The 25,378-nt window shown below is 40.6% G+C and overlaps 1 protein-coding gene across 1 annotated transcript in view; it reads left to right on the top strand.

Moving 5' to 3' along the window:
- The window catches only part of LOC124788021 (dnaJ homolog subfamily C member 16), a 176,346-nt gene that overhangs the window by 48,469 nt on the left and 102,499 nt on the right, over nucleotides 1–25,378 (top strand). The window contains exons 6-8 of the mRNA XM_047255082.1: nucleotides 6,321–6,522; nucleotides 17,664–17,874; nucleotides 19,203–19,405. Coding sequence (XP_047111038.1) covers nucleotides 6,321–6,522; nucleotides 17,664–17,874; nucleotides 19,203–19,405 — 616 coding nt within the window. The remainder of the gene's footprint in view (nucleotides 1–6,320; nucleotides 6,523–17,663; nucleotides 17,875–19,202; nucleotides 19,406–25,378) is intronic.

Genomic DNA, 25,378 nt, shown 5'->3' with positions numbered 1-25,378 from the left:
TCCTAGAAATGCTTATGTATACCAGATTAGTTAACTATTTGGACAAACATAACATTCTCATGACCTCACAACATGGTTTCAGAAAGGGTAAATCTACAGAATCAGCAATTGTCAGTCTAACAGAATACATTTTACAGTCCTTAGATGAGAAAAAGGTTGTCTCTGCAATGTTTCTGGATCTTTCAAAGGCATTTGACACCATTGACCATGAAATGCTGATACAAAAATTAAGCAACTATGGCGTTCGGGGGCAACCAGGTGAATGGATAAAATCATACTTGTGCAACCGCAAGCAGTATGTATCATTAGGAAACTCATACCAATCAGAAACCCAATCCATCAAATATGGAGTGCCGCAGGGTTCGGTAATGGGGCCATTGTTATTTAATGTATTTGTTAATGATATAGGTGTTGAGGAGGAAGAAAAGAAAATATTGTATGCTGATGACATGACAATACTAAATAGTGACCAAAATATGGAACAGCTTGAGAGAAGAGCATACATATCTGCAAATGTCACAGCTCAATGGCTGTTGGAAAATGAACTGGTTATAAATCTAAAAAAGACTATGTATGCAGTGTTTAAAAACAAGGAAAAGGCTGTAGACATGGATTTAGAGGTTGACGGAACAAGGCTGGAAGAAGTAGAATCTTCTAGATTCTTAGGTATTCTTGTGGATAATGAACTGAAATGGAAAAAACATATTAATAATGTCTGTAAGAAACTGAGCTCTGTCATATTCTTAATGATGCAGCTATCACAGTATTCAGACAAGAACCTTCTGTGTACAGTGTATCATGGACTTTTCGAACCATACTTACAGTATGGAGTGACGGTGTGGGGAAACTCAAACAAACAAGAGACAAAACGAGTGTTCACATTACAAAAAAAAGCAATTAGGACCATTTTAAGAAGAAAGACCTCTGAAACATGCAGAAACTGTTTCAAGAATTTAGGTATCTTAACTTTTTCATCATTATATATATACAAAACAATAATGTACATCACAAAAGGTAGTGAGGACTGGATTACAAATGCTAGTGTACACACCCACAATACAAGAAAGAAGAATGAAGTACGGAGCATACCCCACCGACTGGCAATGCTAGAAAAAGGACCCCAGTACTCTGGTATCAGACTACTAAGAAGTCTGCCCAAAACCTTGCAAGATAGTGTACTTCACAATGAATTTACAAAGAAACTTAAAGACTATCTCATTGAAAAAGAGTTTTACAGTGTTGCAGAATACTTATGCCATTAAATTTGTATATATTGTTACTCATTATCAGTGATGTAAAAATGCAAGCTAAAGGTGTAGAAAAATAATTGATAAAGAATTTTAATACTTTGACATGTCCTATATTACACGTACATTTACTGTACATGATGTAATCTTACAGGATCAAATAAAATTCAATTCAATTCAATTCAACTTTAGGGGTAGGCTTTTGAAAAGAATAATACCCTTCCCAACTTTTGTCAATCTGAGCCTCTGTTCTGTCTCTATAGTGATATTTATGTTCATGCCAAGTAGCCTCACACTGTAGCTGTTGTTGTTGTTGTTGTTGCGGACTTCAGTCCTGTGACTGATTTGATGCAGCTCTCCATGCTAATCTATCCTGTGCAAGCTTCTTCAACTCCCAGTACCTACCGCAACTTACATCCTTCTGAATCTGCTTAGGGTATTCATCTCCTGGTCTCCCTCTATGATTTTTACCCTCCACAGTGCCCTCCAGTACTAAATTGGTGATCCCTTGATGCCTCAGAACATGTCCTACCATCCGATCCCTTCTTCTAGTCAAGTTGTGCCACAAACTCCTCTTCTCCCCAATTCTGTTCAATACCTCCTCATTACTTATGTGATCTACCCATATAATCTTCAGCATTCTTCTGTAGCACCACATTTCGAAAGCTTCTATTCTCTTCTTGTCCAAACTATTTTTCGTCCATGTTTCATTTCCATACATGACTACACTCCATACAGATACTTTCAGAAATGACTTCCTTACACTTGAATCTATACTTGATGTTTACAAATTTCTCTTCTTCAGAAACGCTTTCCTTGCCATTGCCAGTCTACATTTTATATCGTCTCTACTTCGACCATCATCAATTATTTTGCTTCCCAAGTAACAAAACTCCTTTACTACTTTAAGTGTCTCATTTCCTAATCTAATTCCCTCAGCATCACCTGACTTAATTCGACTACATTCCATTATCCTCGTTTTGCTTTTGTTGATGTTCATCTTATATCCTCCTTTCAAGACACTGTCCTTTCCGTTCAACTGCTCTTCCAAGTCCTTTGCTGTCTCTGACAGAATTACAATGTCATCAGCGAACCTCAAAGTTTTTATTTCTTCTCCATGGATTTTAATACCTACTCTGAATTTTTCTTTTGTTTCCTTCACTGCTTGCTCAATATACAGATTGAATAACATCAGGGAGAGGCTACATCCCTGTCTCACTCCCTTCCCAACCACTGCTTCCCTTTCATGTCCCTCGACTCTTTATAACTGCCATCTGGTTTCTGTACAAATTGTAAATAGCCTTTCGCTCCCTGTATGTTAGCCCTGCCACCTTCAGAATTTGGAAGAGAGTATTCCATTCAACATTGTCAAAAGCTTTCTCTAAGTCTACAAATGCTGGAAATGAAGGTTTGCCTTTCCTTAATCTATTTTCTAAAATAAGTTGTAGGGTCAGTATTGCCTCACATGTTCCAATATTTCTACGGAATCCAAACTGATCTTCCCCGAGGTCAGCTTCTACCAGCTTTTCCATTTGTCTGTAAAGAATTCGCGTTAGTATTTTGGAGCTGTGACTTACTAAACTGATAGTTCGGTAATTTTCGCATCTGTCAACACCTGCTTTCTTTGGGACTGGAATTATTATATCCTTCTTGAAATCTGAGGGTATTTCGCCTGTCTCATACATCTTGCTCAACAGATGGTAGAGTTTTGTCAGGACTGGCCCTCCCAAGGCTGTCAGTAATTCTAATGGAATGTTGTCTACTCCCGGGGCCTAGTTTCGACTCAGGTCTTTCAGTGCTCTGTCAAACTCTTCACGCAGTATCATATCTCCCATTTTGTGTTCTTCTACATCCTCTTCCATTTCCAAAATATTGTCCACAAGTACATCACCCTTGAATAGGCCCTCTATATACTCCTTCCACCCTTCTGCTTTCCCTTCTTTGCTTAGAACTGAGTTTCCATCTGAGCTCTTGATATTCATACAAGTGTTTCTCTTTTCTCCAAAGGTCTCTTTAATTTTCCTGTAGGTAGTATCTAGCTTACCCCTAGCGAGATAAGCCTCTACATCCTTATATTTGCCCTCTAGCCATGTAGCTATTTGCTTTCAAACTTTGGTCACTTATGGAGCGAAATGTGCAACTTTTATTTCTGGATATATGCCCCAATCATTTTCTCCAAATTTTAAGTTTTCAGTGGTTTCCTTGTACTGCTGTATGTGAATGCTGATATGGTGGATTGAGCTTCTGCTCAATTCCTAATGTCAACATTGCAGAAGACATGTTAAATTCTTATCCTTCTCAAGTCTCCTTGGATCAACACACAGACCGATTCCAGAAGATCGGTCCTGATAGTGAACTTGATAACACTTGCCCTTACTGTTGAGACAACCAGGTTGATAGGGACCCATAACAGTTCATTGCATCACTGCTGCACATTTAGAGGTGTGGAAATCTTGGTGTGGCTTAGCAGTTGTCACTCAGTTTTTATTCTTTATTGATATTTTCGTCTTCATTACAGAGGTATCTAAAATATATAGACTGTCCAGTAACATTAATGAGGCCACTGCCTATGTTCAATGTCAACAAGAAATAGCCACTCAGTGACAGCAGGTGGCAGCACTAGCAGTGGAGGGTGTATATAAAGCATGTTGGGGGATGCGGAAAACAGTGCATTTGTTGTAACGCAGAAATGAGCAATTTAGCAGATGTCCAGAAGGGCTTGATAATTGGCTTTCAGGCCAAAGGTGGTAGCATTTCCAAAACAGCTAAGCTTGTAAACTGTTCACCTACATCATGGCTAAAGTACGAGGGGGGACCCAAAAATAACCGGAATCGTAATGCTGTACATTGTGTACTTGTAGTAGCAGCTTGTGCCGCCAGAGGCTTGCAGTAGGAGCTCTGCTGAGTCATTCTGCCACGCGGTGTCACCCAACAGTGAGAAGTCTGGTTTCTTTGGCAGTTCTTTGAGTGTGTATACAGTGCAGACGTGACACGAGGAAATGGTTAGTTCTTACGAACAACATGCGGCAATAAAGTTTTGTTTCATGCTCGGCAAGAACCCAGCAGAAACTGTTGCAATGATTCAGACAGCCTACAAAGACCATTCTCTTAGTAAAACACAAGTGTACGAATGGTTTTCTCAGTTTAAAAATGGAGAAATGGTGGTTGAAGATCAGCCCCATTCCGGTCAACTTTCAACTGCTCGAAGCAAAGACAACATTGACAAAATCCGTGATCTCATCAGTGAAGATCGACGCAAGACAATCGAGCAACTCTAGAACTTGTCCAGGTTGTCCTTGAGCTCAATTCAGCGCATCTTGACAATCGATTTGGGGATGCGAAGAGTGGTAGCAAAATTCATGCCGAAGCTTCTTACCGGAGATCAAAGGGATCATCGCATTCAAGCCTGTCTTGAAATGAAGCATGCATTCAAAGATGATCCACATTTTTTTCAACAAAATCATTACAGGTGATGAGTCACGGTGCTATGGGTACGATCCAGAAAGTAAACAACAGTCATCACAATGGAAGTCACCTGGCTCACCTCGACCAAAAAAAGCTCAACAAGTGAAATCGAATGTGAAAATGATGTTGATCTGTTTTTTTGACATCAAAGGAATCGTACACTCTGAATTTGTCCCTAAAAACCAGGCAGTAAACCAACAATTTTATTTGGAGGCTATGAAACGACTTCGCAGAAGTTTGTCGCGAAAACGTCCGGCTTTGTGGGATTCTGGCATGTGGTTCTCACATCACAACAACGCTCCCGCACACACAGCTCTCAGCGTTCGCCAGTTTTTGGTCTCAGCGAAGACGACTATCTTGACCCACTCGCCATATTTATCGGATTTAGCACCCTCAGACTTCTTCCTATTCCCGAGGATGAAAAGAGACTTTAGAGGGAAGCGTTTTGTGGATGTGGAAGTCGTAAAACCCGTTGTCATGAAAGTGCTAGCAGGTATCAAAGAGGACGAATTTAAAAGGTGCTTCGAACACTGGAATGAACATTTGGACAAGTGTATTAATGCTAATGGAGAGTACTTCGAAGGAGATTAAGGTTGTATTTGAAAACAATAAAGTATATGCTTTCTAGAAAGAAATTCCGGTTATTTTTGGGTCCCCCTCTTATGCAATGATGGCGAAAGGGCGCTGCCTAAAACTGGTGCCAAGGCAACTGCCACAGCCCATAGATGACAGGGATGACCGACGGCTGCGGAGATGTGTATAAGTGAATAGATGTGCAGTTGGTTGAGCAACTGACCTCTCAGATTAACCAAGTGTCTACCAGCAGTGTCTCCTCAGTGAACGTTGCTGCGCATGAGCCGTCACAGCAGGCACCTGGTTCATGCACCCATGCTGACTGCTTTCATCAGCAACGAAGGCTGAAATTTGCACGCTAATACCACAACTACATGTTCGTTGAATTGTGACAGGTTCCCTTTTCGGAAGAATCACATTTTATGCTCAATTGTGCAGACGTGTGGTGTATATAGCATGAAACGTCGTAAAGCAAACGCCTTACAACCAGGCGGAAGTGTATGGTCTGGGGAATGTTTTCATGGAATTCCCTGGGTGAGCTCATCATTCTGGATGGCACAGTGGATCAACACATGTATGCATCTATCCTTGTGGACCAAGTCCACCCCTACATGCAGTTTGTTTTCCCTCGGCTCAGTGGGATCTACTAGCAGGACAGTGCAACATGTCACGCAGCTTGCAGTGTATATGTGTGGTTCAAAGAGCACCAGGGCGAGTACTATACACCCTTGGCCACCAAACTACCCAGATTTAAACCCAGTTGAGAATCTGTGGAACTACCTCACTCGAGCTCTTTGCACCATTGGTCCTCAACTGAGAAACGTAATGCAGCTGGCCATAGGACTGGAGTCAGCATGGTGCCACATCCCTCTCAATCCCTCTCAGAACCGTGACTGCCTTCCTGCATGTCTCAAGCTGCAAAAGGTGGTCATTCAGGTTTTGACAGATGATCATATTACAAATTCAATTTCTTGTATTTGGCAGCATCTTAATAACTATTAACATATTGTTGCTAATCTTTTTTTCTCTTTTCAGGTTTGTGCAACTGAATTCTCCTGCCACTGGATCTGTTCAAAAGAAGTACAAAGTTCCTAGTGATATTGATACTCTATTGCTTTTCAATGAAAATATTGATCGTCCGGTTGCAAGTCTGAGCATGTCAGACATGCCAATAAAAACAATGCAGGATATTATTAATAGTAACAAATATCTAATGCTTCCCAGATTGTCTTCACAGGTCAGATGCCAATCCTAGATTTCTTTGTAACATTACTGTAATCATTCTGATGTCTTATTTGAAAAAGATAAGAATTCTTGTACAGTTTACCGTTTTATATGCATTTACAGTGACTTTATGTGGAGTTAACATTTTGGAGACTGGTCTTGCAAAACAATGTAAGGATTGCTGGAATAGCGTTTTAAAGAAGTTTTGGAATATTTAGGTATCAGGAATGAGAGTTAATAAGTACGCTCAATATTACAGAAAATAAAGGTCTAAACATCTGTTTGTAGATGGATATAAATATCAATATTTTATCAGCCTGCATGAAAAAATGACACGTAAAACATTCAGTGTTCTAATCTTGAAAGAATTCATAAATAAAAATTTTAAATTTTGTGTTAGAACAATCAGGCATACAAAGTGCTACAGTGCAGTCAGACCACTGTCAGCAAAACTTTTTCCTGGAGGATTATTTTGTTTAATTCTGTACAACAAACATAAAAAAAGGTTTTATATCACCTCGGTTCTGAGAGTTCCGGAACCTGTACAGAAAATTGGAATAGAGATCGACATAAACATCATTTCCGCCCTTTTTATTGCTCATAGAAACCACACATTGCATGTTGTACCACCATACAGTGAGACCTTCAAAGGTCGTGGTCCAGATTGCTGCACACACCGGTATCTCTAATACCCAGTAGCACATCCTTTTGCATTGATGCATGCCTTATTCGCCGTGGCATACTATCCACAATTTCATCAAGGCACTGTTGGTGTAGATTGTCCCACTCCTCAACAGCGATTTGGCATAGATCCCTCAGAGTGGTTGGTGGATCACATCATCCGTAAACAGCCCTTTTCAATCTATTCCAGGCATGTTTGATAGGGTTCATGTCTGGAGAACATGCTGGGCACTCTAGTCGAGCGATGCCGTTATCCTGAAGGTAGTCATTCACAAGATGTGCATCATGCGACGCAAATTATCGTCCATGAAGACAAATGCCTTGCCAATATGTGTATTGTACAGCCGTTACAGCGCCTTTCATGACCACCAACGGTGTACATCGGCCACACATAATGCCACCCTAAAACAGCAGAGAACCTCCACCTTGCTGCACTCGCTGGACAGCGTGTCTAAGGCGTTCAGCCTGACCGGGTCGCCTTCAGACATGTCTCGGACGACTGTCTGGTTGAAGGCATATGTGATACTAATCGGTGAAGAGAACGTGGTGCCAATCTGTAGCGGTCTATTTGGCATGTTGTTGGGCCCATCTGTAATGCGCTGTATGGTGTCGTGGTTGCAAAGATGGACCTCGCCATGGATGTTGGGAGTGAAGTTGCGCATCATGCAACCTATTGCGCACAGTTTGTGTTGTGAAACAACGTCCTGTGGCTGCACGAAAAGCATTATTCAACATGTTCGTGTTGCTGTCAGGGTTCCTCCGAGCCATAATCCATAGGTAGCGGTCATCCCACCGCAGTAGTAGACCTTGGGCAGCCTGAGCGAGGCATGTCAACAACAGTTCCTGTTTCTCTATATCTCCTTCATGTCTGAACAACATCCCTTTAGTTCACTCGGAGACACCTGGGAGCCCTTTCTGGCACAAAATAACAATGCGGACATGATCGAACCGCGGTATTGACCGTCTAGGCATGATTGAACTACAGACAACACGAGCCATGTACCTCTTTCCTGGTGGAATGACTGGAACTGATCGGCTGTCGGACCCCCTCCATCTAACAGTCGCTGCTCCTGCATGCTTGTTTACATCTTTTGGCTTGTTTAGGGACATATCTGGTCAGTCAAAGGGACTGTGTCTGTGATACAATATCCACAGTCAACGTCTGTCTTCAGGAGTTCTAGGAACCGAGGTGATGCAAAACTTTTTTTATGTGTGTATATATTCTGTACACAGTATTAAAAAAACTTGTTAGATTTGCTTTCTTTGTGAGCGACTGTATCTTGTCTACACATCTGTCTACATATGTACACTGCAAGCTGATGTACAGTGCATGGCGGGGAGTACATTGATAGATATTAGCGACTTTCTGTTCTGTACCATTTGCATAAGCTATAATTAGAAATAATATTAATTCTGTGGCTCTGTTTTCTATTGTCCCTACTGGTGATATATGCTGAGGTGACAAAAGTCATCGGATAGTGATTTTCCCACATACAGATGGCAGTAGTATCATGTAGATGGGGTGTAAAAGGTGCATTGGCTACTCTGTCACTTGTACTCAGATGTTTCGTGTGAAAAGGTTCCAATGTGATTATTGCATGGTAGTGTCCATTTCAGGAATCGTTAGGGAATCTAATATTCCAAGATCCGCAGTGTCAAGGGTGTGCAAGGAATAATAAATTTCAGGCATTACCTCTCACCATGGATAATGTAATGGTCAATGGCCTTCATGTAATGACCAAGAACGTGGTGTGTGCACAAAGTTGTCAGTGCCAACAGACAAGCAAATCAGTGTAGGATGTATGATGAACATATCTATTAGGACAACATGGCAAGATTTATCGGCAGCAGACGACAGATGCGAGTGCCTTTGCTAACAGCACGATATTGCCTGCAGTGCCTCTCCTGCGCTTGTGGGCCTATCAATTGGACCCCGGAAAACTGTGGCCTGGTCACATGAGTCCTGATTTCAGTTGTTAAAGAGTTGATGGTAGGTTTCAAGTGTGGTGCAGACCCTACAAAGCCATGGACTCACATTGTCAACAAGGCATTGTGCAAACTTATTAATGGTGTGGGCTGCATTTACACAAAATGGACTGGGCCCTCTGGTACAACTGAACCAATCATTGACTGGTAATTGTTATGTTCGGGTACTTCGAGAATATTTGCAGCCGTTCATGGACTTCATGGTCCCAAAAAATGATGGAATTTGTGTGGATGACAGCGTGCCAGGTCACAGTTGCTTACAATTGGTTTGAAGGACATTCTGGACATTTCAGGCGAATGATTTGGCCATCCAAATCACCCGACACGATTCCCATTTAACATTTATAGGACATAAGCAAGAGGTCAGTTCATGTACAAAACCCCACACTAGCAACACTTTTGTAATTGACAGCTGTAGAGACAGCATGGCTCAATATTTATGCAGGTTACTTCCTATGACTTTTTCAGTGCTTACCACGTCAAGTTGCTGTACTGTCCTGGGGAAAGGAGGTCCGACATGATATGAGGTGGTGTCCCATGACATATATCACCTGTGTATTCATTTAAAACAACACAATTGTGACACAGTCTTTCTCAAATATTGTTTCTCTAAATATACCCAACAGTATTTGCTAAGAGCACATTATTGGATAACAGATCTGCCAAACAATAATTCTCTGCTCATAATAAACTTTGGTGGCTATCATCCCTGTAACAGCACATTAGTCCCAAATCTCTGTGTCTTTGATGAAATTGTTGAAGATATCAGATCCGTTAATAGGCTGTCAGAGTAGTTGTTGGAGCCAGTTATGCAGTAATGAATTCAGTATTACGTCGTAATAGTGTTTGTCATACAGGTGGTCCATTGATACTGACCAGGCCAAATATCTCACGAAATAAGCATCAAACGAAAAAACTACAAATAACGAAACTCGTCTAGCTTGAAGGGGGAAACCAGATGGCACTATGGTTGGCCTGCTAGATGGTGCTGCCATAGGTCAAATGGATATCAACTGGGTTTTTTAAAAATAGGAACCCCCATTTTTTATTACATATTCATGTAGTATGTAAAGAAATATGAATGTTTTAGTTGGGCAACTTTTTTCGCTTTGTGATAGATGGTACTGTAATAGTCACAAACGTATAAGTACATGGTATCACGTAACATTCCGCCAGTGAGGACGGTATTTGCTTCGTGATACGTTACCCGTGTTAAAATGGACCTTTTACCAATTGCGGAAAAGGTCAATATCGTGTTGATGTATGGCTATTGTAATCAAATTGTCCAACGGGAATGTGCTATGTACGCTGCTCAGTATCTTGGACGACATCATCCAAGTGTCCGGACCGTTCGCCAGATAGTTACGTTATTTAAGGAAACAGGAAGTGTTCACCACATGTGAAATGTCAACCACGACCTGCAACAAAGATGTTTTAGCTACTGTCACGGCTAATCCGCACATCAGTAGCAGACAGATTGTGTGAGAATCGGGAATCTCAAAAACGTCGGTGTTCAGAATGCTACATCAACATCGACTGCACGTGTACCGTATTTCTGTGCACCAGGAATTGCATGGTGACAACTTTGTACGTCGTGTACAGTTCTGCCACTGGGCACAAGAGAAATTGCGGGACGATGACAGATTTTTTGCATGCGTTCTATTTAGCGACGAAGCATCATTCACCAACAATGGTAACGTAAACCGGCATAATATGCACTATTGGGCAATGGAAAATCCATGATAGCTGCGACAAGTGAAACAACAGCAACCTTGGCGGGTTAATGTATGGTGCGGCATTATGGGAGGAAGGATAATTGGCCCCCATTTTATCGATGGCAATCTAAATGGTGCAATGTTTGCTGATTTCCTACGTAATATTCTACCAATGTTACTACAAGATGTTTCACTGCATGACAGAATGGCGATGTACTTCCAACATGATAGATGTCCGGCACATAGCTTGCACGCGGTTGAAACGGTATTGAATATCATATTTCATGACAGGTGGATTGGTCGCAGAAGCACATTCACCGGATCTGACGTCCCCGGATTTCTTTCTGTGGAGAAAGTTGAAGGATATTTGCTATCGTGATCCACCGACAACGCCTGGCAACACGTGTCAGCCCATTGTCAATGCATGGGCGAACATTACTGAAGGCGAACTACTCGCTGTTGAGAGGAATGTCATTACATGTATTGCCAAATGCATTGAGGTTGATGGACATAATTTTGAGCATTTATTGCATTAATGTGGTATTTACAGGTAATCACGCTGTAATAACATGCATTCTCAGAAATGATAAGTTCACAAAGGTACATGTATCATGTTGGAACAACCACAATAAAATGTTCAAACGTACCTACGTTCTGTATTTTAATTTAAAAAACCTACCTGTTACCAGCTGTTTGTCTAAAATTGTGACCCATGTGTTTGTGACTATTACAGCGCTGTCTATCACAAAGCGAAAAAAAGTGGCCCAACTAAAGCATTCGTATTTCTTTATGTACCACACGAATATGTAATAAAAAATGGGGGTTCCTATTTAAAAAAACGCAGTTGATATCCGTTTGACCTATGGCAGTGCCATCTAGCAGGCCAACCATAGCGCCATCTGGTTTCCCCTTCAAGCTAGACAAGTTTCGTTCTTTGTAGTTTTTTCGTTTGACATTTATTTTGTGAGATATTTGGCCCGGTCACAATCAATGGACCACCCTGTATATGCTTAACTTCCCATTCAGCCTTGGGTGAATGAGTCAGTCCCTGCTTTTACCATATGGTCGGGACCTGTCTGTCCTTTCAAGTTTAGGCTATCTGTGAATGACTCAACAAATGATACATCTGTATCTGGCAGCTGGTTGATACCTCCAGTTATTAATCTAAATCCACCGATTCCAGTTACTCTCACTTGTATGCATTTTGAACTTTGCTGGACTTAATGTTTTGACTTGTTGCTGTAAATAATTTACCTCCTTGACCATCTAATGTATTTTTCCAATATATGTTACATTTGTGGTTATAGAGTTGAATGATTTCTGCTATGAATTTCACAATATTCTCAATTCTTTATGTCATTTGTATGTGTCACCTTTCTATGAGAGATTTGAGTTCTGGGAATTTGCTGTGACTGTTTTATTTGTTATCAAATAAGATAGTCATTGTCTGTATGTGATAATCTACCAGTTTTTATAAATTGTTTCTCAGTTTGTTGGATTTTGTCTGGGATCTCAAGAGTTTTTCTTGTCCTTAAGAAAGTGTTTGCCACACTTATTCTGTCATCGAAGTTGCCATTTTCTTTTACAGTGCACACGTTCTTTATCCAGGGTGACTTTACAGGCCTCATTCCCTGTAAGGATGGCTGAGGACTCAGCAGCCAAGTTCCCTGGTCTAAAAGCTTCACTTGGATCCATAACAGTAAACACTCATTTGTCCTCAGGACAATACTCCAAATTGACTGCTACAATGACACTGAACATATGAGACTTTCATGTAGTCGATTAGTACTGGTCTCATAGTTACTGTTTATTATATTTGTTGCCGTCCATACAAAACTGTCATCTAACCCTATGAGAAGGCTTCCAGTTTTTCTCTCGCTTTGGTTCCTGGTTTCCCAAAACAGGATAAAAATAAGTAGCGGGATAACAGTGTTTGCAGTACTGATGAGAAAATGTTTCTCCAATTCAGTTGTTTCTTTTGCTCAGATCTGTCAACACCTGTCTTGTAAATGCTGCAGTATACTAGAAAATTTGTAGTGAGACGGGGTTGTAGCCTATCCCCGATGTTATTCAATCTGTATATTGAGCAAGCAATAAAGGAAACAAAAGAAAAGTTCGGAGTAGGTATTAAAATCCATGGAGAAGAAATAAAAACATTGAGGTTTGCCGATGACATTGTAATTCTGTCAGAGACAGCAAAGGACTTGGAAGAGCAGTTGAATGGAATGGACAGTGTCTTGAAAGGAGGGTATAAGATGAACATCAACAAAAGCAAAACGAGGATAATGGAATGTAGTCGAATTAAGTCGGGTGACGCTGAGGGAATTAGATTAGGAAATGAGACACTTACAGTAGTAAAGGAGTTTTGCTATTTGGGTAGTAAAATAACTGATGATGGTCGAAGTAGAGAGGATATAAAATGTAGACTGGCAATGGCAAGGAAAGCGTTTCTTAAGAAGAGAAATTTGTTAACATCGAGTATAGATTTAAGTGTCAGGAAGTCGTTTCTCAAAGTATTTGTATGGAGTGTAGCCGTGTATGGAAGTGAAACGTGGACGATAAATAGCTTAGACAAGAAGAGAATAGAAGCTTTCGAAATGTGGTGCTGCAGAAGAATGCTGAAGATTAGATGGGTTGATCACGTAACTAATGAGGAGGTATTGAATGGAATTGGGGAGAGGAGCAGCTTGTGGCACATCTTGACTAGAAGAAGGGATCGGTTGGTAGGACATGTTCTGAGACATCGAGGGATCACCAATTTAGTATTGGAGGGCAGCGTGGAGGGTAAAAATCGTAGAGGGAGACCAAGAGATGAATACACTAAGCAGATTCAGAATGATGTAGGCTGCAGTAGGTACTGGGAGATGAAGAAGCTTGCACAGGATAGAGTAGCATGGAGAGCTGCATCAAACCAGTCTCAGGACTGAAGACCACAACAACAACAACAACAACAACTAGAAAATTGGAGTTCAACCCCCCCCCCCCCCCCCCTCCCCTTTAGTGTTGAACAAATCCTCCTCTTCTAGTGCTCTCATCATCAACAAGCTGTGAAATCTTAATCTTCCTGCCTCCTTTTCTGCCAAGAAATTTAATCTATGTCATGTACAAAGATATCATTATGTAAAATGCACCACACTTGTTCTTCTGACTGAACTGTTCACATAAATCTTACAAATGATAGTGCAGCTTGTGTGATTGTTTTGAAAAGAGAATGAAGTTATCATTTCTCATTCTCTCCTATCCAACCTTCTATTCTATCCTTAATTATCTTGTCATTAATGCAGTGTTAAACTTTCATCTTCCTTCCTTGCTGATAGTGCAGTTTTTGGTGTCCTTCATGTATACTACATTCAAGAGAGAGTAATTCAGGCACTCATTTCTTATGTCAAAAAACTGAAGAACAAACTCTTGGCAGTAAACCTTCTTAAAGATAGAATATTATGATGACACAGCATTCCAGACTTTCATTGTTTCACAAATGTACCAACATAATATAAACAAAATTTCATTTATGTGAACACCGCCCCTTTGCTGATCAGAGAACTTTTCACATTATCTTCCTATGTTTTGGTGTTCTGCATTCATACAGATGTTCTATAATTTGTAAAATAATTATTTTCCAAAGTACTTCAGTGCAGGCTTCTCTTATTTTGTGTGAATGTTAGATTTCAGATGCCAAACAAAGACGAGGTTTCCTATGATTGAAGATTAGACAGGTGGGTTTCAGTATAACATCTGAAACTAGTAATTCAGATTATAAAATTAAATTGATGTAGGTGAAAGTTAAAAGAGAGACCAGGAAATCATTTAACAAATGTTACATATAACAGCCAAATAATAAATGATAGCAACCGGATAGCCAACATATTTAATAATCACTTCCTTGAGGTAACTCAGCAGATTGTCGTGGACAGTTCCAGAAATAAGCCAATAGAGTAAATGCAAGAAGTAACATACAGGCAAACTGCAATTCTCCGTGTCTGTCAAGAAATTAAGAATGTAATAAACTCCCTCATAACCAGAAACTCAAGTATTTGATGATAATGTCTTGAGTAAAGTAATAAAATTCTGTTCTTCACATATATGCAGTGTATTAGTGACATATGCAATACATCACTATTACAAGGGATTTTCCAGACTGAAAGATACTTTTGCCAAATCTCTTTATATGAAAGGTAGTAAGACAGGTATATTAACAATTACTGATCATTCTCACCACTTACCTCTCCACTGAACATGCTGTTTTTCAAAACATGAATTGGATTGTGCAAAATTTAAAATGCAAAATATGGCCAACTGATAATTTTTGTAACTTGTCAAAAAGCATTTGATAGAGCAATTCACAATATTCTCTTACAGAGGCTCAAATTTTATGGTATTAGAGATCATGCTGGTAGAGCTTGAACATTAAAACTTGGGATCTGTGCAGAACCACATTATTGTTCTCTGTTTTGGCCAGAAACAGCCCTTTGTTTCAAAGGAGTGGTTTGCTCATGCCTTCTGAACTGTATGGTTTGTCCATTGAAAGTGGCTGTCTCAGTTGTTTACATACTGATTTTCTTATTCAGTGCTCTAGTAAAAAGAAACAAATGATTTATTGAGTCATTGGTCATACAAGTGTTTGCAGTCTCGCTACTATAGCTTAGGAGTTCCACTTGTAAGTAGTTTTCAGCTGTTGAACTGCACCGCCCAAACTGTGCGGCGGCCACGGTAAATGAAACACCCACAACTACCATTGCCCCACCTCTACCATGATGTGCGCACATATACAATTGTTTTACATCCTATCTAACCAAAATGGTGCATAGCATCGCATTAAGAAACTTAAGGATTGTATGGAATGAAAAAGCACCTTCATGAATAATCATCATAGGCATATCATAGGGATCAATATTGGGTCTGCTCTTGTTTTTCGATCATATACCCAAGAAGCAGAAATAATACTCTTTGATGACCATGCAACATTATAATAAAGTCTAATGGAGCAACTTCAATACTTCAGAATGTAAATATGAGGGGCATTCCATATTGATTTACACTTAATTTTTTTCTGAGAGTCATGGTGCGCTATTTGACTCATCGTTACAGTTGCAAGTACGCAGTACTTTGGTCCAACCATAGGCAGCAGGACAGTCACTAGAAGTTTAATCCCTATATAGTGCAACCCATTTTCCCAACTGCTGTCATTACGTGTGTGGACAACAGGTTGGCACTGTACAATGTGGTTGGTTTCTGTGGAAGACAGGGGGTAAACGCAGGATATTCACAGGTGATTGGTGGCGATGTGCGGAGTGTGTGCACCATCACAAAAAATGGTCTTGCAACATGGCAGTGCTCATCCCCATGTGAGTCAAACAACCAAGGCTGCCATTGGTGAAATGGCATTCCATGTATTTCCAAACCCTTTGTATTCTCTGACTTTGCCCCTTTAACTTCTGTTTATCCTTTTCACAACATTTTTCTGCAGTCTGCTTGCAGTTTCTGGAAGTCTGTCGAATGAAGTCCATGCAGAGGTTTCTTCACAGCCGTAAATAAGTAGTAACCAGAATGGGCCAAGTCCCTGGAATCCCATTACAGTGATGGCAGCCGTGGTGTTCCAACTTGCATGGAGACTGACACTGTTGTGCTGAAAGAGCACTTTTCGTGATGGTGCACATTCTTCACACACTGCCACTAATAGCCTGTCAATATCCTCTGTATTTACACTCTTCTTGTGCAGAAATCATATTTTACAGTGCCATCATGGATTATTGCACAACTTGTTATCCACACACTTAGTGACAGCAGTTGGGAAAATGAGTTGTACTGTGTAAGGATTAAAATTTTAGTGATTGTTCTGTCACCTACTGTTAAACCAAAGTACTACATTGTTGCAACTGTAATGATCCAAATGGCGTAACATGAATGATGGGAGAAATTAAAGAGTAAATCAATATGGAACACTCTTCACAATATTTTCTTGAAAATAAATGATCAGTTTTCTGGATATGGATTGTCAGTGAATTTAGATAAAGCACAAGACAAGTGATTCAGTACAAGGACACCATTAGAAATAATGCTTCAACAAATGAAACAATATTATAAATTATTGGGTGTTTATATTGATAAGAACCTCAGCTGCAAGTCAGGTAACAGAGCTTCTTACACATTAAGCTATGCATCTTTTGTTACAGATAATATCAGATTTTGGATACGAAAATGCCAACAAGTTGACTTACTTTTCCTGTTTTCATTTACTAGTGTCTTATGGCATGATATTCAGGTGTAACTCATCATTGACATTGACTAAAACATGTTTGTTGCACAGGAGCATGCAATAAGGATAATGTCTGATTTCCACTCTAGAATAACTTGTAGACAACTCTTAAAACAATTGGGCATACTGGCAACAGCTTCACTTTACATGTACACCCTTATAAAGTTTGTTGTCAACAATCAATCATAATTTAAAAACAACATCATTGTAACTATAATTCTAGAAGAAGAAATGAATTATACTATTCAACGGCTCAGCTTCAGTGAGCCATAGAAAGGAAAGAGTAGTATTCAACCATTAAAATCTGTGATCACCTTCCCAATAATATAAAAATTTCTCATTCTGAATCATAGTAAAAGGTTGCGATTATTATCCACCGGACTTTCAAATAACTATCAATGGCGTGTGATTAAATGCATTTTTCTAATGTAATAGATAAGAGTGGCAGTAGATAAGAACTGAAACTTCAGAACTGTTTAGGATTACTGGAAATAATTTCTCTGAATTTTGTTGTAGGGGATGTTTGATGCATTATGTCCTCCTGAGTGGTCACGACCAAGAAAGAGACTCTGTGTAGTGCTAGTATCTCAAGATACACCATACCATGATGATGCAAGACAAGCACTAAGGGATTTTGCCCAGGAATCGTCATACAATGTGGAAAGAGTTCGTTTTGTGTATATTTTCCAGGAGAAACAAATGGAGTTTATAAATGCACTAACAAGCGGTATGTAACAAGGGCAGTACTCATTCCTCAGTATGTCAGATTTATTATGTACTCTAATATTTTGAAGTTTTTTGATTTTGTATTTCATGTCTACAATTAGTTTAGTAAGCAGTGGATTTACTATCATGGAAACTCAATTTGTTTCATGTGACAAATGTTGTAATTTAGAGTGCAAGCTGCCAAATGAATACCAAGTTTTGGAAAGTGAAATATCTTTTAAGTCAGCCAAAAAGTTGTTGGGATTTTCCATGAATAATATTTGTTTCCAACTCAGGCGTGTACTGAAAACTAAAACTAGTGGCTCATGTAGATGTATTCCAGTTTGTTCCCACTCATCAAAATCAAGGCAGAATATTCATTTGACTTTAAACGACTTACATAGATTTGTGAAAAGTTTCTGCTTTTGTCACATTAATTGCTCTCTAACTAGGTACACAAATCTCTTCAAATACCAGAACAATTCAGATAACCGTGCATAATAAGCCTTTTGCTGCTTGTGAGAATGTTGTTCAGAATTCTTAAACTTGAAATTGGATGTAAGTAGAATAATATAAGTTAATTTTATAGCTTGTGGCTCATGATAGATTTCAAAAAGTAATACAAGGTGAAGCCCATGCGTTTATTCATTTGCATAAAGATTACCCAGCTATTTTACAGTCTTAACTGTACGTCTTCTGATGATTTTAAATGTTTTCCACCTCTTTACAGTGTTGAAATCTCTTTCTAGTGCAACAAATGGTATGAAAATATCTTGGTTTTTCTTGAGTCTTGCTTCAGTATCAAGCACAATGTCAGAACTACCTTTCAGTTACCGTTTCCTCTTCCGAAGTCAAACTGTGTCATCTAAGAGTCCTCAGTTTTATTTTCCATTATTTTATATAGTAATCTGTTCAGCAAATAATAAAAAGACACATATTGCCCTCCATTACACATGCTAAGGTAACTCATGGAGTGCAGATAGTGGTGAAAATTTGATGGTACCTTTTTAATTTGACAACAGAATTTTGTAACTGGCATAACTTATTCCATGACACCAGATAGAAATAGTTAAATTAATACTCTAGCACACAAAACAGGACTAATGTAGAAGGAACAATGGAAAATAGGTAAAATAAGTGAATTATCATTTTGTATTAAACAAGAAGTTGAGCAAATATTCAGATGAGCTTGTGTACAGCTTCTGAAACTACTGAAGGCTCCCTCTTTTTTTTTTTTTTTTAATATAAAAAAACTTGCTGCTTTATATATAGAAAATAATAGCTTTATAAAAACTTTTGATGTAAGTGGAAACAGATTTTTGCCCGGGTACAAAATTTCATTCTCAACAGGTGAAGGCGGTCCACTGGAGCCTTCCTTACATATTGTTATCATATGGCGGAGAGATGCAAATCATATTAAATATGAATGGTTACCACATACTTGGGATTCTGCCAAGATTAAGGAATGGAATGAAACAAGGGATCAGCTGGAATCCACTATTCAGCGATTACTTCATTCAACAGAAGCATTAACATATGAGGCTGTTATCAAGGTGCACTTTTTTTTGTTACCTCTTTGCAAATTTTTCTCATTTGTTCATTACTTTTCTGTATACTCGTAACTCTTCCACCTGACAGTATTTTTTTTGTTTTCATCCTATGATTAAGGTTATACATAACATTTTATGGGCACATATATAAATTCATGGTAATGTTATGTTACCTGTTGCATGTGTTTTAACATTAAATGCATGACATACAGGGTGAACATAAATAAAACCAACAAACTGCAGGGACAGATTCCTGACTAGAAATGGAAGAGAAAAGGTCCTGTGAACATGTGTTCAGAAATGGACGGTGTGTGTGCAACTATAGCAAATCATCTCGGAACACAGTGCAGTACTGCATTGCATCTAAGTCACAACTTATGTTCAAAGTGGCCTCCATAGGATTGCAGGTGATAGGGATAGTAGTGGTTATCATGCGTTATACACATAATCGTATGTCGGCTTATACCCTGTTTGCGGGCCATTTGCCTGGAGTTTGTACTAAGGTTCATCTCGATATCCTTTAGGAGCTGGTCCTCCAGATCTTGTTTTTGCACAGTCCGCCACCTCCCTGCACATTCGTCCACCTGAAAGGATCCATGATCACACAAGTGCCCAAAAAGGGTGTGAAATGTTGTGCAATGGGGTTGGTGTCTATGAGGGTACTTGTTTTGGTACTGTCATGCCGCCACTCGACCATTTCCATCTGCATGGCGTACACAGATACCATCTCGGCTTGTTCCTGACATGAATACCAGACCTTTTTGCTGCTTACAGTATGCTGTGTCAATCACTGAGGCTGCAACACACAAAGGATATGGTCAGAGGAACAGTCATTTGTCAGTGCCGTCTATTGTGGCTATCGTGTGTTTCCGGACATATGTTCATAGGACCTTTTTTCCTCCATTTCCAGTCAGGGATTGGCCCTGCAGTTTATTGGTTTTATTAATGTTCACCCTGTATATGCAGATGGGAGTATTATGCTCAATTATTGATGATGATACAGTTGATGAACATACTAAAACAATGTAGATAGAAGTTGAATCTCACCTGTTTTTTGGGGTTGACATGTAAATTGTGAATATATCCCCAAGTATTTTTCTGATTCATGGTCTTGCAGTCTAAATGTATTAAATAAAATAATATGAATATCTTTATCGAAACAGACCACGTAACCTATTTTTTGACTTTTATGTAATTTTCATTTGTCTTCCATTTGAACCATAAATCAGTGAAAGTTGTCTTAGTAAAATGAGGCTGTATCAGAATTGTACGCTATGATTTTTATCTATTTAGTCTAAGACATGTTGAGGCAACTGAAGTTTATTATAACTATGGAATTTTAAATTATGAAATTCCTTGATTCACTCTTTCTAAAGTTGTCTGGTGTGGAAATCCTCTTATTTTAACCAGTCAATAATGTCCTCTTTTCTGGAGCTAACTGTAGGCATTGTCCATGATACGTGTGAAAGATGTTCATAAATTTTTCAACCAGATGTCCACAGGCAAGGGAAAGCCCAGGATGAAATAACAGGGACCTTATGAAAGGATAGATTACTATTCACCACATAGAGGAGGCATTGAGTTGCAGACAAGCACAGTGAAAAGACTACTAAAACTTCTAGCTCTCAACCAAAAAGGACTTCTTTGGAAATAGAAGCCATGCAAACACAAGCATACGCACACGCTTGCACAAACATACACTCCTGGAAATTGAAATAAGAACACCGTGAATTCATTGTCCCAGGAAGGGGAAACTTTATTGACACATTCCTGGGGTCAGATACATCACATGATCACACTGACAGAACCACAGGCACATAGACACAGGCAACAGAGCATGCACAATGTCGGCACTAGTACAGTGTATATCCACCTTTCGCAGCAATGCAGGCTGCTATTCTCCCATGGAGACGATCGTAGAGATGCTGGATGTAGTCCTGTGGAACGGCTTGCCATGCCATTTCCACCTGGTGCCTCAGTTGGACCAGCGTTCGTGCTGGACGTGCAGACCTCGTGAGACGACGCTTCATCCAGTCCCAAACATGCTCAATGGGGGACAGATCCGGAGATCTTGCTGGCCAGGGTAGTTGACTTACACCTTCTAGAGCACGTTGGGTGGCACGGGATACATGCGGACGTGCATTGTCCTGTTGGAACAGCAAGTTCCCTTGCCGGTCTAGGAATGGTAGAACGATGGGTTCGATGACGGTTTGGATGTACCGTGCACTATTCAGTGTCCCCTCGACGATCACCAGTGGTGTACGGCCAGTGTAGGAGATCGCTCCCCACACCATGATGCCGGGTGTTGGCCCTGTGTGCCTCGGTCGTATGCAGTCCTGATTGTGGCGCTCACCTGCACGGCGCCAAACACGCATACGACCATCATTGGCACCAAGGCAGAAGCGACTCTCATCGCTGAAGACGACACGTCTCCATTCGTCCCTCCATTCACACCTGTCGCGACACCACTGGAGGCGGGCTGCACGATGTTGGGGCGTGAGCGGAAGACGGCCTAACGGTGTGCGGGACCGTAGCCCAGCTTCATGGAGACGGTTGCGAATGGTCCTCGCCGATACCCCAGGAGCAACAGTGTCCCTAATTTGCTGGGAAGTGGCGGTGCGGTCCCCTACGGCACTGCGTAGGATCCTACGGTCTTGGAATGCATCCGTGCGTCGCTGCGGTCCGGTCCCAGGTCGACGGGCACGTGCACCTTCCGCCGACCACTGGCGACAACATCTATGTACTGTGGAGACCTCACGCTCCACATGTTGAGCAATTCGGCGGTACGTCCACCCGGCCTCCCGCATGCCCACTATACGCCCTCGCTCCAAGTCCGTCAACTGCACATACGGTTCACGTCCACGCTGTCGCGGCATGCTACCAGTGTTAAAGACTGTGATGGAGCTCCGTATGCCACGGCAAACTGGCTGACACTGACGGCGGCGGTGCACAAATGCTGCGCAGCTAGCGCCATTCGACGGCCAACACCGCGGTTCCTGGTGTGTCCGCTGTGCCGTGCGTGTGATCATTGCTTGTACAGCCCTCTCGCAGTGTCCGGAGCAAGTATGGTGGGTCTGACACACCGGTGTCAATGTGTTCTTTTTTCCATTTCCAGGAGTGTATGTGCATACTCACTTTCTCCGACTATAGTGCTTTTTATTTCCAAAGACTTACTGGAATAAATTTCCATTCATTTCATCTTAACAGTTTTATGAGTTCTATTGAGAGGCATCTTCAGTTTATCAAAAGAGCTGATCTTTTTCTTTAATAAGGAACTTAAATTAGTCTCCAAACTGCATCTACTAGAAAAAGGTCAGTGTTAATGATGCTCTTCTCTGCATGTCTCCTTTTTCCTAAAGAGTGTGTGCTGTGTGTGAGGATACTACCATTGGAAAAAGCATGACACGAAAATTATTTTATCATTTTAAGGAGGATTATTTTGATGTTAGTAACTCTCCATGTTCAGGAAGACCTCCGGGCAATTATTCTTGGGACCAAGAGCTGGCTGAAACTGAAAGTGGAAAGCTCTAAGATATTTAGCAAGTCGTGAAACATATGTCAGAAAGACAGATTAGAGGCCATAGGAGGGGCGTGTTCATTGCAGTTGTCAAAAATATTGTCTCTATTGAGGTCTACATCTACATCCACATGGATACTCTGCAAATCACATTCAAGTGCCTGGCAGAGGGTTTATCAAACGACCTTCACAATTCTCTATTATTCCAATCTCGTATAGCGCGCGGAAAGAATGAACACCTATATCTTTCCGTACGAGCTCTGATTTCCCGTATTTTATCGTGGTGATCGTTCCTCCCTATGTAGGTTGGTGTCAACAAAATATTTTCGCATTTGGAGGAGAAAGTTGGTGATCGTAATTTCGTGAGAAGATTCCACCGCAACGAAAAACCCCTTTCTTTTAATGATTTCCAGCCCAAATCCTGTATCATTTCTGTGACACTCTCTCCCATATTTCGCAATAATACAAAACATGCTGCCTTTCTTTGAACTTTTTCGATGTACTCCATCAGTCCTATCTGGTAAGGATCCCACACCGAACAGCAGTACTCTTTAAGAGGACGGACAAACGTTGTGTAGGCAGTCTTCTTAGTAGGTCTGTTACATTTTCTAAGTGTCCTGCCAATAAAACACAGTCTTTGGTTAGCCTTGCCCGCAACATCTTCATCTACATCTACATCTACATTTATACTCCGCAAGCCACCCAACGGTGTGTGGTGGAGGGCACTTTACGTGCCACTGTCATTACCTCCCTTTCCTGTTCCAGTCGCGTATGGTTCGCGGGAAGAACGACTGTCTGAAAGCCTCCGTGCGCGCTCTAATCTCTCTAATTTTACATTCGTGATCTCCTTGGGAGGTATAAGTAGGGGGAAGCAATATATTCGATACCTCATCCAGAAACGCACCCTCTCGAAACCTGGCGAGCAAGCTACACCGCGATGCAGAGCGCCTCTCTTGCAGAGTCTGCCACTTGAGTTTGTTAAACATCTCCGTAACACTATCACGGTTACCAAATAACCCTGTGACGAAACGCGCCGCTCTTCTTTGGATCTTCTCTATCTCCTCCGTCAACCCGATCTGGTACGGATCCCACACTGATGAACAATACTCAAGTATAGGTCAAACGAGTGTTTTGTAAGCTACCTCCTTTGTTGATGGACTACATTTTCTAAGGACTCTCCCAATGAATCTCAACCTGGTACCTGCCTTACCAACAATTAATTTTATATGATCGTTCCACTTCAAATCGTTCCGCACGCATACTCCCAGATATTTTACAGAAGTAACTGCTACCAGTGTTTGTTCCACTATCATATAATCATACAATAAAGGAGCCTTCTTTCTATGTATTCGCAATACATTACATTTGTCTATGTTAAGGGTCAGTTGCCACTCCCTGCACCAGGTGCCTATCCGCTGCAGATCTTCCTGCATTTCGCTACAGTTTTCTAATGCTGCAACTTCTTTGTATACTACAGCATCGTCCGCGAAAAGCCGCATGGGACTTCCGACACTATCTTCTATGTGTCCCTTCCAATTTAAGTTGTTCGTGATTGTAATACCTAGGTATTTAGTTGAATTTACGGCTTTTAGATTAGACTGATCTATTGTGTAACCGAAATTTAACGAGTTCCTCTTAGCACTCATGTGGATGACCTCACACTTCTCGTTATTTAGGGCCAACTGCCACTTTTTGCACTATTCAGCTATATTTTCTAAATCATTTTGCAGTTTGTTTTGATCTTCTGATGACTTTATTAGTCGATGAACGACAGCGTCATCTGCAAACAACTGAAGACGGCTGCTCATATTGTCTCCAAAATCGTTTATATAGATAAGGAACAACAAAGGGCCTATAACAGTACCTTGGGGAATGCCAGAAATCACTTCTGTTTTACTCAATGACTTTCCGTCAGTTAGTATGAACCGTGACCTCTCTGACAGAAAATCACAAATCCAGCCACATAACTGAGACGATACCCTATAAGTACGCGATTTCACTATGAGTCGCTTGTGTGGTACAGTGGCAAAAGCCTTCTGGAAATCCAGAAATGCGGAATCGACCTGAAATCCCTTGTCAATAGCACTCAACACTTCATGTGAATAAAGAGCTAGTTGTGTTTCACAGGAACGATGTTTTCTAAACCCATGTTGACCGTGTGTCAGTAGACCGTTTTCTTCAAGGTAATTCCATAATGTTCGAACACAATAAATGTTCTAAAATCCTGCTGCATGTTGACGTTCACAATACGGGCCTGTAATTTATTGGATTACTCCTACTACCTTTCTTGAATATTGGTGTGACCTCTGCAACTTTCCAGTCTTTGGGTACAGACCTTCCGTCAAGTGAACGGTTGTATATGATTGTTAAATATGGAGCTAATGCATCAGCATACTCTGTAAGGAACCTAATTGGTGTACAGTCTGGAACAGAAGACTTGCTTTTATCAAGTGATTTAA

Source organism: Schistocerca piceifrons, chromosome 3 (assembly GCF_021461385.2).
Source record: "Schistocerca piceifrons isolate TAMUIC-IGC-003096 chromosome 3, iqSchPice1.1, whole genome shotgun sequence".
In the NCBI taxonomy this organism is placed as follows: Eukaryota; Metazoa; Arthropoda; class Insecta; order Orthoptera; family Acrididae; genus Schistocerca; species Schistocerca piceifrons.
Note: the sequence above shows the minus strand (reverse complement) of the source record. Positions and strands in the feature narration are given on the sequence as shown.